The 15,559-nt window shown below is 32.6% G+C and overlaps 1 protein-coding gene across 5 annotated transcripts in view; it reads left to right on the top strand.

The window, feature by feature from the left end:
* LOC114054304 (transmembrane protein 68) overlaps nt 1-14,415 on the top strand; it is a 38,841-nt gene extending 24,426 nt beyond the window's left edge. For 3 of the 5 annotated variants that reach the window (XM_027877514.1, XM_027877512.1, XM_027877513.1), the window contains 4 exons: nt 2,949-3,142; nt 8,371-8,431; nt 8,984-9,123; nt 13,043-14,409. In XM_027877514.1, coding sequence (XP_027733315.1) covers nt 2,949-3,142; nt 8,371-8,431; nt 8,984-9,123; nt 13,043-13,147 — 500 coding nt within the window. In that variant the 3' untranslated portion in view covers nt 13,148-14,409. Of the gene's footprint in view, nt 1-2,948; nt 3,143-8,370; nt 8,432-8,983; nt 9,124-13,042 lie in introns of all 5 variants that reach the window. The other 2 variants (XM_027877515.1, XM_027877517.1) reach the window with 2 other exon arrangements.
* The last annotated feature ends 1,144 nt before the right edge of the window (nt 14,416-15,559 follow it).

Raw genomic sequence — 15,559 nt, 5'->3', positions numbered from 1 at the left:
CCTACCAAAACATTAAATGATAATAACTGACATTTTTATAGTGCTTTAAGCTTCAAAAAGGGCTTTAAATACTTCATCTCATTTTGTCCTTGCAACAACCTTCTGAGGCAGAATAGACAATAATATGCCCATTTTGCAGATGAGAATACTTAGGTTCAAGTTAAGAGACATGCCGGTGCTCACTCAGCTGTCAGCTGTCAAAAGCAACATCTCAGTCCAGGAAAGCACAGAACCTTTTCAGGGTATACCCAACACTCTCAAACTAATGCTTTCTTTTTCCTCTAATTATCTTATATATACTTACCTCTAAACATGATATGTAACCTCTAGAATGTAAGCCTCTCGTCCAAACTGTTTTTAGTTTATGACTTTGTATCCTCAGGCCTGGGGCAACTAAGTGGCGCCACAGTGCAGGCCTGGAGTCAGGAAGACTCATCTTACTGAGTTCAAATCTGCCCTCAGACACTTACTAGCTGTGTGAACCTGTGCAAGTCACTTAACCCTGTTTGCCTCAGTTCCCTCATCTATAAAATGAGCTGGAGAAGGAAATGGCAAACCACTCCAGTATCTTTGCCAAGAAAACCCCAAAATGAGGTCATGGAGAGTAGGACACGACTGAAATGATCGAGCCGCAACAAATATCCTCAGCCTAGCACAATGTTCTGATTATACTGTAATGTATATGTTATATATTTTATAGTATGTTATATAAATATGTATGTTACATATATATACACATATATGTGTGTATGTGTGTGTATATATATATATATATATATACACACACACATATACAAAAATGTTGATTGAATTGAGGTTTTTCCTGACGTCCAGCTCATTTTTTCACTAAATCACATTGCCCCTTATTTGAACATAAAAATTTGGTGGACATAAAATTTATTCTAGTAGCTTTTTAATTCCTTAATTTTTTTTTCATTTTAGTGACTGAACATTTTTTAAAAAAATGCTACATTTTTGAGAAGCTTATCTGTGTTTTTGACATAGCAGACAGTCATTTCTTTATGTGGTTAATTTTTTAGCCAGATATTCGTTTATAGAATTGTATCCCCCCATTATAATTAAAGTTTCCTTGCTGCTGGTTTGGAAATAACATTAAAACTTAGATTGGGCCATTTTATTTCCTTGATGGTATTCTGTGACAAAATTATTTCAAAAAATAATCATTTCCTGACTGATAGATTTCCTACTCTTGGATTGAGAAATTAATTTGGTATCTCTGTTCATTAAGACTTAACATCTCTTTAAATAGTTGTTTAAACAAATGACTTTGATCATAGTAGTATAAAAATCTTTACTGAAGAAGTTTGTTTTATTCTGACCCAATGTTTCTAGAGACAGATTTCGTCTTGTAAAATGAGATAATCTCCAATGCCCTTTCCAATTCTAAAGATTACTTTTAAGTAGCCAAAATGAAAATGTTCGATATTCTTTACAATCTTGAAATTAAAAATTCCCACAAACTAATAAATACAGTGTCAAATGATGTCATAAACATATGTAAATATGTAAGTTGTTAAATAGAGTCATATTTGTAAACATAAATTTTTTAAAGTTTATATTTTAACCTTTTTTGAGTAATTTATAAGTTTCTGAACAGGTAAATGTATGAATTTAAATTACTGACATTCTTAGGACAAACAAGAAAAATATAACTTACACACTAAAGAAACAACCCTTGTTTAGTTATCCCTTATGAGATTGTATATGATTAAAAAAGTATTGGTTTTCAGTTAATCAAGAACCATTAAACAGCTACTATGTATCAGGCACTATCCTAGGTGCTAGTTATGCAGTGACCCTCCTTCTCCCCTCCATACATAAAATGCAGTAATCCTTGCCCTTAAGGAGTATATATTCTATAGAGAGAGACACAAACTTGTGTGTGTGTGTGTGTGTGTGTAAAAGCATGTGGAGAATAAATATAAAACAAATATAAGATAAATAATAATAGCTAACATTTTTGTAGTTCTTTTAAAGTTTGCAGAACACAACATGTATAATCCTATTTGAGCCATTCAATAATCATGTGATAGAAGCTATTCTTATTTTATAAATGAGGAAACTGAGGCTGAGAGAGTTTAAGTGACTTGATACACAGGTAGTAGGTATTTGAGGCAGCATTTGAACTTGGGTCTTTCTGATTCCAAGTCTAGCATTCTATTTTTCTAGGCTACTTAGCTGGCTAAATACTGGATAGTTAAGGAAGTAAGTAGTGCTTATGCTGTATCTTTAAAGAAGTGAATGGTTTTGTGAGGAAAAGTGCATATAAGTCACAGGGTTTGGCCAGTGCAAAGTTAGGAAGTCAGGGTAGATAGGTGAGAGAGTACCATTTATTTGCATGGATATCAGAAATTTTGCTAGTCTGCACAATTTCCCCCAACTTTTCCCATTTCCTAGCATTAAGGAAAGTATACATTTAATAGAAATGAGCCCTTTAGGCTGACTATTCTCAATTTTTTATTAAGATGTTTATTTACAACTCTGTGCTTTCAAGCTTTAACCAGATATAGTTGATGTGACTAGTACAGTACTAGAACTTGAAAACTGGAGAGTTGATACTGGCCTAACTGCCTTGATTCCACCAGAATAAAGGTAGTGGTTCTAAATGCATTATTATTGGCTTTTCTTAGTCTGTTGTGGAATAAAATCAGCTTCAACAATTATCAGTAATGGTAGATTTGTTGTTGCTTCCTGCTAGCATGGAAGCCTTTTCCCCCCATTAGATTTGTTTGAGAAAAACCTTCAGTTTACTAGTTTGAAAGCTTCTACCAATATATAGTTTATGTAAGTCTCAAGAGCTTTGATTGGGTGAAGTTAAAAAAAAATAGTACAGAATTATAGTGAATCTAATTTTACTATGTGGGGCTTCTTTTTTTGAGAGCTGAAACAAGAAGTATTTCTAATCAAGTTTAATTCTATTTTGACAGGGTTTAGTCTGTTGCTTGATGTATTTTGTGCTCTACATGGACCAAGGGAAAAATGTGTTGAAGTACTGAAGAGTGGCCATTTGTTAGCTATTTCACCAGGTGGAGTTCGAGAAGCTCTTCTTAGTGATGAGACCTACAGCATAATTTGGGGTGATCGTAAAGGCTTTGCCCAGGTTGCTATAGATGCAAAAGTGGTGAGTTGTGTTTACAGAATTTATTACTAAAGTGAAATTGTGTTGACTTTAAATAGTTACAATTTTTTAGTACAACAATCTAAACATTTGTAAAAATGTAATTTTTATAAATGTTCTGTAAAAATATTCCTTGAAAAGTGGGAAGATCATTTTTTAAAAACAAGTCTGGAAATTTGACCACTACCAATGTTTTTTACAGTCCTAGATCCAACCTTTTTCCTCCAGACAGTAAAATTCTTGTTCTTCAGTCTAGTGTAGCATGTTCTTTCAGTTTGTGGTAGAAATTGTGTGTGTGTGTGTGTGTGTGTGTGTGTAGACTTTAAATTAATGGATTTATATTATTTGATGCAAAGAGTTGTTGGGGTTATCAATTTCTGACCAGTCATTAGAGCCTTTTCTTTACCATTGATAGTTGCTCCTGGTGGTGAATTAGAGCACCTTTGACTCTCATATACATCACTGTGTGTTGTAGACAGTTTGGGCTGTACATACTTAAGGCACAATTTTACTTTAGTATTTGACCCAGGGACAATAAGTATAACTGTGTGGCAAAATACACCAAAAAGACAAATTCACAGTGTACCCCTATTCTTTTAAATATGTTTGATTATCTAACATTCCTTTTAAAAACAGGAATACTTATAAATACACATAAGAAGTCATGTTTTATTGTTTGGTCTGATTGATTTTGGTATGTTTTCATAAGGCACACTGATTAGCTTAATAAAAATTCTGCTCTCCAGTGACCTCTTTAGCTACTTAAGCACAGAAATCAAATGGCAAACTTTTTGTGAACGATGAACAACTATCTAACATGGTTGATAAAAGGAAAGAAATATGGGTTAGTGTTATTTTAGGTATTTTTGAAGGTTTCTCAAATGAAATAATAAATAAAATGAATTGTTCTGGCATTCTATAGAATAGAGATTATGCCATTATTTTTAGCCTTTTACTTTGCCAATTAACAATATTTTCCATTGTCCATGTTCTGTATCTTATCCTAAGAATCATTTGTTTTTTATTACAGATTTTTCACCTTTGGCTTTCCATTCACTGATTTAGTTTCAGCTTGTCCGGTATAAACTCTTTGTATCTTTAAGATAGTATTGTTGTTTTTTACCCATAGGTTCACATAGTTAGAGTATGGTGCTTGTGAAGTCAAAGTTCAGTTCAGTTTAACAAAGAGCTTAAGAATCTAATGTGTGCAGGAACACTGTGGTAGGTGCTAGGTAAGAAATAAAATTTGATCTCTTTCAACATGGAGTTTATAACTTAGTAAGTTCAATCTTAGAATGGACCAGTTTTCTCTCTCTCATATAGAGAGAATTTTGGTTCTATGACCATAAACTGCACTCCCAGTTTGGCTGTCTATCTTGCCAATAGGAATCTTTGGTTATAAGAGAAAATTACATAAAAATAAGTAGTTGTGACATGTAACTCATCACTTCTCTTGGAAAAAAGAACTGAAAGTAGATGTCTTTCCTAATTTATATATGTGTGTATGTAAATAAAATACATATACATATATAATACACACACACACACACATATATGTAACTTACATATGTATATAATATATATGGTACTAACAACCATAACATTTGTAATAAAATTAAAGTCACTGGTCTCGTTTTCTCTGGTGTTTGTGGATATATAACACCTCAGGACATCATTGATGTGGTGTTTTCAATGGCACCCTAGTGGCCAGGAAGATTTAGTTGCTCTAAGTGCTTTAATTTGCAGTTAGGGAATATATAATTACAGGTTACCACCTTTCTTATTAAAAAAAAAAAAATCCTGTTCATATAATGCTGGAGGAATAAAAACCCTTTGAGTTTAATTTTGTTTATGATATTCATAAAACATTGAACTTACTTTTTGTATGTTTTTACATAAATTTATGAACCTTGAGATGAAAAGCAAAAGAGTAGCAATATTCTTGCACAGAAATTAATGGTAGTTCATTTTAGATGGCTACTAATTAAAAGCAATAAGAAAAGCTAAAAACCTAACAACATTTCAAGAGGAAAACCTGCCAATTATTTAAGGTAATTTAACATTGAGAAGATTATTTTTTTCAAATAGCTAAAAATGATGATGGCAGAGATGGATTTGAATTTTTTTTTAAGTCATAGGATTCTTTCTAGTTTCTCAACCATAAGTTTGAACTTTTAAAGAAATTAATGTCTTTAGATAGGAGTATGAATAAAACCTGAAGGAAAAAAATAATGGAGAGAAAACTGTTCAATATGTTAAAAAAAAAAACATTAATCAACAAGACTTTAATGAAGGTTTGGGGAAAAACTTCATTGAACTTCAGAGTGAAGTTTTTTTTTTTTTCAATGAGTGAAGAAAAAGTTTCTAAAACAATTAATTCACAAAATCATTTTACTGGTTTGGATTAGCATCTTGCCGTAAAGGGATACTAAAAAAGTATAAAGACATTATTTTACTAATTATCACAGTGCTGAAAGGTAGGTAGGTGATGAATGTAATTATGCTTACATTACAAATGAGGAACACAGGCACAGAGAGAGATGAAGGCATGGTTACACAGCAAGGCAGATAGGTGCAGAAGCAGAGAAGAAAATAGAATTCAGGACTCCATACACCTGGTATCTATGACAGTCTCTGACTGCATAACAATGAGTCTCCTGATCTTTGTAGTTTAAGGGGCTTTTTTAGATAACTGAGTGAAATCTCTCCTTGACACATGCATATTATTTCAAATTTCATAGATGTCTTTTCTTCAACATGCCTTCTTGATCATGAGTTATGGCAGAGATATTATTTGAGGATTAACTAGATTTATAGTACAAAGTAATGACTATACTTGGGTAAATGAAGTTTCCAGATTGATCAATTCTAAATTCAGAGCATATTCACTGAAAATAATTGTAGGCTTGGGTGATAGACTTTTTGATGTGATGTGGATCTTCTTTACCTGGAAAATTCTTTTTTTTTTTTTTTTAAAGTGAGGCAATTGGGGTTAAGTGACTTGCCCAGAGTCACACAGCTAGGAAGTACTATGTGTTTGAGGCCGGATTTGACCTCAAGTCCTCCTGTCTCCAGGACCGGTGCTCTATCCACTGTGCCTCGTAGCTGCTTTTTTAATGGGAAATTTTGTTATTTTGGAAAAAAATCTTCAGAAGACTTTCGTTCAAATGTAAAAGACTTGTTTTAACTAGAATAATTGAAATGAAAATTAAGACACCTTGATTTCAGGAGTTTTAGCATGTAAGTAGGGTTAAATCTTTGACCAGTCATTAGACTGCTTATTCAGAGAGGGCATCCCAATCAAGAAATGTGTATTTGAAAATTCATAATATTGTTAAAGCAAGTTGTGGAAACTAATTTTTGTGATTTTAATTCTCCAAACAAGAATACAAACCTCGAAATCCTAATTAAAAAGGCAAGGAATTTATTTTCAAGCTAGTTGACTCAAGAACCATCCAGTGCTCTTAGTTATCAAGTAGAGTGATGATTTGTGGCACATAGATTCCATCCATAACCAGCCCTTTGGGTTTATTCTAACCTTTGGATGTGGACCTAAGAGGTCCAGTTCAAAGATAATATGGCTGAAACATTCTATATCTTTTTTTTTTTTTTAAGGCAATTGGGGCTAAAATTGCCCCAGGGTCACACAGCTAGTAAGTGTCAAGTGTTTGGTCTGAGGCCGGATTTGAACTCAGGAATTCCTGATTTCAGGGCCGGTGCTCTATCCACTGCACCACCTAGCTGCCCCGAAGCATTCTATATCTTGTTAGACTTAATAAGTGAAGTGTCACTCCAGAAGATATTTTACCTCATCTGTTAAAAGACATAATTTTGGGTTTTGTTAGAAATTATTAGTGTTTTGGAACAATGTTAGTTGCTCTGCAAGACTCTAAAAGAAACAGTTCAGCTCTACAGTCATGTGGAGATAATGCACAAAGTCAATAATTCACCACAAATTTTTAGTTCTTAGTTTGCATTTACATAATAAATTAATGTATTTATTGGCTGCCCCAACCCAGTCATTTTATATTTAGGATATGCAAAGTAATTTTAATAGCAGTCTAGCTGGTATCCTTGTCTTGATATTTCTTTAATCCAAATGCCACACTTTCCCCTTTCCTGTAGTATTAACAGACAACTTTTAACTTGTCACTCTGCTCTTTATGGGTCTACATACAGCACATGTCTATTTGCCTAGAAAGGTAAATCTGCTACAAACAAAAGTATAGAATGTATTCTAAAGGTTATTATCTATATTCTAAATATTAATTATCTGTAATACCATTCATTTCCATTAGTTCAGAGTTTAACTGTGTTTATTATACAAGAGATAATGCAATAGGAATAGTGTGGAACCTGCTACAGAATCATAAATAAGTCCAATAACTGATATATACTCTAGAGAAAGATAACCTTTGCTAAGTTATTAACATTTTCCATCCAATTTTTCTTCACATTTTGTACTTAGAGTCACACTACCTATTTATGAAATAATCTATCCAATACTTTATATTTTTTATGTATTTTATTACTTAACATACTAAACCACGGATATGTGGAAAAATAAAAATCATAAATCAATGATCAAGAGTTGTCTAAAACTATAGTGATAGAATGAATATATTAATGGTAATTTTTTTTCCTTTTCTAAATGTATATTGCCATTTGACTTGTATGCATTATTTATTTATATTAGACAACTTAGGCTTAATATCCCTGAACAAAGAAAAAGTCTTATTATTTCCATAAATTTGATAGATCTTTTCAAGTCCTGTTATCTCTGAGATTTATTTAATTCACCTCATGGAGAGTAATTTTGCCAAAGTTTGACCTGTAATCATTCTGTGCATGCTTCCTCAATGAGCATATGGGGCTTTGTTTTTCTTTCATTCTCCCATTTAAGCCAATTTAATTTGCCAGTTTCACTGATTATAATGAGATTAATGAATTGATATTCTGAATCTCAGAAGCTGTTGCAGAATGTTAGCCAAGTTATTAGAATAAATTTTGTTTCTTACCACTAGAGGGTAGTATTTCCAATTTAGACTTTTGATAGTAAACTGAATTTGTCTTGTGGAGGTATGTTGTGTGATATTTATGTTGTGATAGCTCATTTTTTTGTCATCACAAAATAAATGCTCCAAAACCTTAATGATAATTACAATTCAGTGATGTTCATTAAACTATTTTAGCATATTTATTATTTATTGATATTTCTTATTTTCCTTTAGCCCATCATTCCTATGTTTACACAAAATATTCGAGAAGGATTTAGATCACTTGGAGGAACAAGTAAGATGTACATCATATTAATTTTCTCAGTTGAATATTTTAAAAGGTATCTTTTGTATTTGAAAATTGTTTCACAATCCCTGCAGAATTATTATGTTGTGTAATAATTGCTTTAAATTTAAATAGTAACTGGTGATAGATATCAATGTTTCTTGAGTTCCCAGATTTGGCTAATTGCATATTACACATATTGAGGCATATCTATTGTGGGCCTTGAAAATCTTGTCTCTAATTTCTCTTTGTTGTTGAGACTTGGAGGAAAAAATGTATATGTGTGTGGGCATACATATATGTAAACACATTCATGTATATATGTGTACATATACGTTTTATAAATGCAGATCTATCTATATATCTATCTATTATGTAGTTTGACTTTTCAGCTTAATCCTTAGAAATTCCAAGTTTCAAATAAGAGCAGTGGGTTACTATTGATTTCATATTTAGTTATTAAGAAAGTTGTTGTATGCTTCCATTTATCTGAAAAACTTAGGAGGGTGTTTTGTAAACACTATTTGCTTATTAACATGATATGTATTTGCTTTAAAACAGGGTTATTTAGGTGGCTTTATGAAAAATTCCGGTATCCATTTGCCCCAATTTATGGAGGTTTTCCAGTCAAATTACGCACATATTTAGGTGATCCCATTCCATATGATCCAATGGTGACAGCAGAAGAACTAGCTGAGAAGGTAATTTACTTTTTAATTTTAAAATCTCAGAATACATATTCTTCATGAGTCAGAACTAGTAAGAAATACCTAAAACATAACAGTCAAGGCAAATCATGATGTAAGATAATTTCAATTTAATTCAGTTCAGTAGGCATTTATTAACTGTCTACTCTGTGCAAAAGACATGAAGCTAGAGGTCAAGAGACCTGAGTTCTTTTTCTGTCTTTGCCACTTGACAAGTATATGATCTTGAACACATTGCCACTCTACATTTTGGTTTTATCATCTGTAAAAGGAAGGAGGTATGCTAGATGATGACTTCTAAAGGTCTCTTATCTCTAAAATTCTCTTTTACCCATTTAAAACATTTTTAACATTATAAACTTTTTTTGTGAGAAAGAATATAAAGTTGAATCTCTTATGTATTAAAATTTATACATAAAATGAAACCTAATAAATTCAGATATAGAAATGAAAAAAGCCTATCTGAATTAGTAAAATGCCTGAATTCTGAATTACAGTATATTATTAGTGATGAAATCTTCCACTTATTCCTATATTGACACCTCATCATAGCATAGAGGTTACCTTAAGTTTTTGAACGCATGAAAACAGAGAACAGACTCTAGCATAGTCTACCATGTTGGAAGTACTTAAATCCTTGTTGACTGACTGACTGAAAATATTAGTATGTGGTCCATATGGTATATATATATATATTTTTCATCTAAGAACCAGCCCAACTAAATTCAGAGAGTCCTACTCCCAGAAGGTTTGCCTCCAGATAATGAACTTTTTTGTCCATAACACCTCATAAATACTATCTGTAAAGGTATAGAAGAGTTGTGATCACATCACTAAAATATTGTCACACTAGTGATGAAATTTGAGTCTTTTGATATAGGAGAAAAGTTGAAGTATACTTTTACTTTTATAAAAACATGCAGTGAGGAGAAATAAGCTATCAACATGTTACCTAATGAGCATTCATATGTGACTTGTTCAAGAAAGAATCATTTGTAATGAATATCATCAATTTTTGTTTGTAAATAGATGTAACTAAAGTTGGAATGTATTTCAAAATATATTTTTTTGCTTAAATAGTTAAATTTTCCCTTGATTACTTGCTTATACTGTTTCTTTAGTAAGCCTTTATTTCTAAGTTATACAAAAAGGAAACAGTGATCTAGGCTTGTGCTTAACTATTAAAATTTCAAATAATTACAGTCCAGAGTAATGAAGCTTTCCTACAGAGATGAAACCTACAGAAGAAGATGGGCAGTTATCTGGGGAGGCTTATGGCTGAGGAATGAAAGGGTAGATATATAAGATGAATCTACCAAGGTTTTATTGGATTTTAATTGTAGAGAGCCTTTGAAACCAAGCCAGGGAGCTTGGACTTATTTTACTAGGCTACAGGAAAACATGGGAAAGACTGTAGCCCCAGTGCGTTCAGAAGATGGCAGCATGCTGGCAGCAGCAGTATGAAGGCTGGTAAGAGTTCATGTGAGAACCTGGAGTAGTAGTAGTAATAATGGAAAGGTGATAGTAGTAGTAATAATGGAAAGGGAAAGAAGAGAATGAGAGTGAAAGGTTTTGCAGAAGTAGAATTGAGAGGATTCTGTATTGGAACATCTCTCACTTTATTCCAACCTCATTTTAGCCTTCATTACTTTTAGAGTAGTATCTGTTTGGTCTCTCTGCTTCCAGTCTCTCATCCTTTAATTTCTTTAGCATCTTGTTATCAGATTATCATTATTATTATTATTCTTTCACATTTCTAATATTTGTCTGTTTTCAGGTTGCTTTTTTTTTTCCAAGGTTTACAGAGCACTTTCCTCACGGTAGCCCTATGGAGTGTAAATATTATAATTCCTATTTTACATATGAGGAAAGGGGGGTAACAGGAAATTAAGTAACTTGCCTAAGGTCTCATAGAGAGTGTGAGAGTTAGAACTGGAGCCTCGGTCATCAGCTTTTTCTCCTTTCCCCTCCCCCCCCCCCGGCTTCCAACATCATACCAAAGATCCCACTCTTTCAGCAGGTGGCCTCACCTTTTACTTTAGTGAGAAAGTCAAGGCCTCCTCCTCTTCATACCTCAAAATCCCTTTATATCTTTATCTATCTTTTTGGTGAGGCAGTTGGGGTTAAGTGACTTGCCCAGAGTCACACAGCTAGTGAGTGTTATGTGTCTGAGGCTAGATTTGAACTCAGGTCCTCCTAACTCCAGGGCCGGTGCTATATCCACTGTGCCACCTAGCTGCCCCTTATTTATCTTTTTTTGCTGCAGTCACTGAGGTCTGTGATATCATTGATTCTATCTATAGTTCTATCTGTAAGAAAGACTGGAGAGGAAAGCACGCTGAGGCAAAAAGATGTGAAAGAATATTATATATGATAGTAGTCCAGATATTTGGAAACAAAACACTGTCTTGAAGTGGTGTCAGAGTACATGTGCAGATTCATTACCTCAGAAGATATATTAGGACTACATATATATATACATATATATACATATATATATAGAGAGAGAGAGAGAGGGAGAGAGAGATTTGGGAGTCATATGCTTGGGAATAGAAGTTAGAGACATAGAAACAAAAAACGATTGTTGGGGAGAGAATAGGGCCCGGTGAATGGAACAAGAGGGGAGTTTTTAGGGGTATGAGGAGGCCCATGAGAGTGAGAAAGTAAGGAGGAAGTGGAAGCATGGAGTGTAGGCATTTTTTTTTTCATGTTTATCAGTGAAGGGGAGGAGAGAGATGTTATCTAGCTTCTATTCCATCTCTATTCTCTTCCCCGCCTAGTTTTTTCATCTAGTCAACTAAGTAGCACAGTGGATAGAAGACTGGGCCTGGAGTCTGGAAGACATGAGTTTAAATCTGATTTCAGACACTAGGCAAATCATTTAACCTCTTTCTGCCTCCGTTTCCTCATCTCAAATAGGGATAATAATGGCATCTACCTTCTAAAGTTGCTAAGAGGACGAGAATGAGATACTGTTTATAAAGAATTTTGCCAGCCTTCAAATGCTATCTAAATCCTAGTGAATTAGCTAATTAGCTGTAGTAGTAGTTTGCAGTGGTAGTAGTTGTTTTAGTGGTAGTAATTGTTAAACTTTCTAGTAGTAGTAGTAGACACCTCTCAAAGGCCATCCCTATTTCTCCATCTTTTCCTTTTACTCCTTAAGTTGGGGATCCCCTGGGGATCTCTACTAAGGCACATGTTACTTCATTACTCTAAAACCTGAAAATTCTCTCTGTTGGGAGCCAGTTGTACATAATACGTGCTTAATAAAGTCTTGTTAAATTGGATTGAAAAAAGTGTATGTTTCCAGTTTTGTGTTTTCGTTAGCTCCCAGGAAATGTTGATATATGCTGAATGAAGGTGAACATCAGATGCTCATTTTAATACTAATGAACTACTGGATTATATTTCAGATATATTGAATTGTGCCATTTATGTTTTCATGACTGTCATGAATTTAATGTGAATCTGTTTTATTGACATGTGGGTCACACTTCCTAAGTCACGCTTCCACCACTATAACTTAATTAAGGCATGTCACTCTTAAAATTGCCGTTAAACTGTCTAGATTTAGAGGTAATAAAGCAAAATATGTCAAGTTATTCTTATATTTTGTAGCAAGATAAAATTTCCATCTCAGTGTTGTATCTACGGAGATAATTGTTTAGAGACTGATACTAAAATAAAATGCTTTGGAATCTATTCATGGTTCAAAATGACATATTTTTCCTTTCCATTTACTAACTAGAAATTTCCCTACCACTTTTAAAAAAAATTGTTTCAGGTTAATTTTTTAAAACTATTCTTTGTAAAGACTTTTAAAAGAAAGTGATTGTTGTGCATTTTCTTATGGAGGCAAATATGTGATATATATAAAGACTTATAAGAATAACTGCTTTTATTTTCTTAATAGACAAAGAATGCAGTTCAAGAACTGATAGATAAACACCAAAGAATACCAGGAAACATCATGAGTGCTCTGTTGGAACGTTTTCACAAAAAACAAGACATCAACTAGAATTTAAAAAATATATTAATATATGTTTGAATCCATTATATGGTCTATTATTATATGCTGAATTTTTAAGTTGCTGTAGTTATTGTTTTTAAAATCATGTTAAAAAGCCATTTTTACAAAACCTATTTGTTAAAAATTGTGTTGTCTTAAAGACCTTAGTTTTGCATTGAATAGTGTCAAATTCATACTGTAAGCAACTTATCAAATGCCCAGTAATTCAGAACATAATAATACTGTTTTATTTATAAATCTCTAATAAGGCATTGAAAAATACATGGATTAAAATTAGGTTACTGAGTAATATTGAATTTGATGAAATGACCATTCCTAAGTTATGTGTATAATTTCTGCATTTTTATTGCACTAAGCTAATTTTGAGAAGCAGTAAGGCCTCTTGATCTAAATACAGGTACTAAAGTTATAGACATATTCTATTTCTTTATCTCCCTCTGATTCACTATGTGACTTTGGACAAGTCCTTAATTTTTCAGTGCCTCAGTTTTTCCATTTTTAACATGGATATAATACTTTTTCTATATAATGATTATAGTGAGGAATAATTAATTCTTCTGAAGTGCTGTATTTGTGTTCTGTAATTACTGTAGAAAATGATATCTTTACTTAATAGAAGCTAATCCTTAGTTTCATTATAAATATTAAAATATTTTCTCTAAGCACAAGGTCCAAGTTGCCATTCAAAAAGTTTTTTAAATGTAGTGATATTCTTTAAATAAATGAAAAAGAAACTGGGAAATCTAAGCTTTTTCTAAATATTACCTTTTAGTATTTATTATATTTCTTTTAAAAGTCACAAAAACACAAACATGTGTTGTACACTTGGTCAACCCTGTAACAGGGTATTTAATAGCATAACGGTAAAATCAGTCAGGTGCAACATTTTGTAAATTTAGAGGTCAGTTTCAAATAAGTAAAGATAGAACTAATAGTATCTGTCGTTTTGCACAGTTATAGGACTTGTTCATTTTTAACATTTAAGCAATAAAATGCTTGATAGTTTGAACAGAACATACTTGAATAATCAATGCACTCCAAAAAAAAATCATCTTCTAAATTTGTGGTCTCCTTGAAATCTTAATTTAAAGAGTATTCAAACAAAAGTATAAAAAATAAGTGCAGTATCACTTCTTTTTAGATGTTAATTGTACTTCTTATTTGTATAGATTTTATATACAAGTCTATATTTATGCCTATGTATTATATATAAAAATGATCCAACTTAAAAATAAAGCTGAAATTCCAACAAGTGTTTCTACTCTGTCATTCAATTCTTTTTGCACAGAGGTTTGAACAGAATTACTATAGTTTGGGTGCTAGATGGTGCAATGCATAGAATGCTGGGCCTGAAATCAGGAAGGCTTACCATCATGAGTTTAGATCTGGCCTCAGACACCTTCAACAAGTCACTTAACTCTGTTTGCCTGAGTTCCTTATCTGTAAAATGAGCTGGAGAAAACAATGGCAAACCATTTCAGTGTCTTCACCAAGAAAACTCCAAATGGGGTCACAAAGAATAGGACACGACTGAACAATTATAGATTTACTTTAATTTTTATATTCAACACTGATGATCATTATTACTTTTTTCACTTTGGCTCTATCTTTAAGTCAAAAAGGTAACAATTTCCATTCCTATATGATAAAATATACATTTAATTTTAGAAAAAAAAAACTCATTACTAATAGCTTTTGTGTCGCATTCAACCATGAGCCAAATCTGGCCCATGCTCAATAAATTTTTTTTGGTTAAGTGGTTAAATTGTTTCCAGTAAAGAAGTTGAAAAATGGCACTATTTTTTAGGCTTTAAGGTAGAGAGTAAAATACTCATTCATCATATAGCTGAAGTTATTTCTATTGTATGTAAATTTTACCTGTTTCCTGCCTTTTGTGCCATTTTTGTATTTCTGCTGTGATTAGGATCACAGATTATCTTTGGAAATACACCTGGTAGTGGTATTGATTGTGATGGAATACTGGTGTACTGTAAGAAATGATGAACTCAATGGTCTTTGAAAAACATGGAAAGATTTACACAAAATAATGAAAGGTGAAATGAGCACAACCAAGAATGTTCTCTTGTGTACATTGTATACACTAAAAGCAATATTATTTTAAGAAGAACTTTGAGCAACCAAGTTATTTTGGCTATTATAAATACCCAAATTAACCAAAAAGGACATACAAAGACACTATGTGCATCCAGAGAAAGAACTAATAAAAGTATGTACGGAAGAATTTTTAATATTATATATGTGTGTGTGTGTGTACATACACCTATTTGTGTCTAATGGTGGCCATCTTGGGTGGGGGAGGGGAGGCAAGAAAAAAATTACACGATAAACATATATTTAAAAAGATTAGCAGGTTGTACGTTTGCAGTTTCATGTGCAGTC

The sequence above is a fragment of the Vombatus ursinus genome, unplaced genomic scaffold (assembly GCF_900497805.2).
Source record: "Vombatus ursinus unplaced genomic scaffold, bare-nosed wombat genome assembly UNPS02014812.1, whole genome shotgun sequence".
Taxonomy (NCBI): Eukaryota; Metazoa; Chordata; class Mammalia; order Diprotodontia; family Vombatidae; genus Vombatus; species Vombatus ursinus.
Note: the sequence above shows the minus strand (reverse complement) of the source record. Positions and strands in the feature narration are given on the sequence as shown.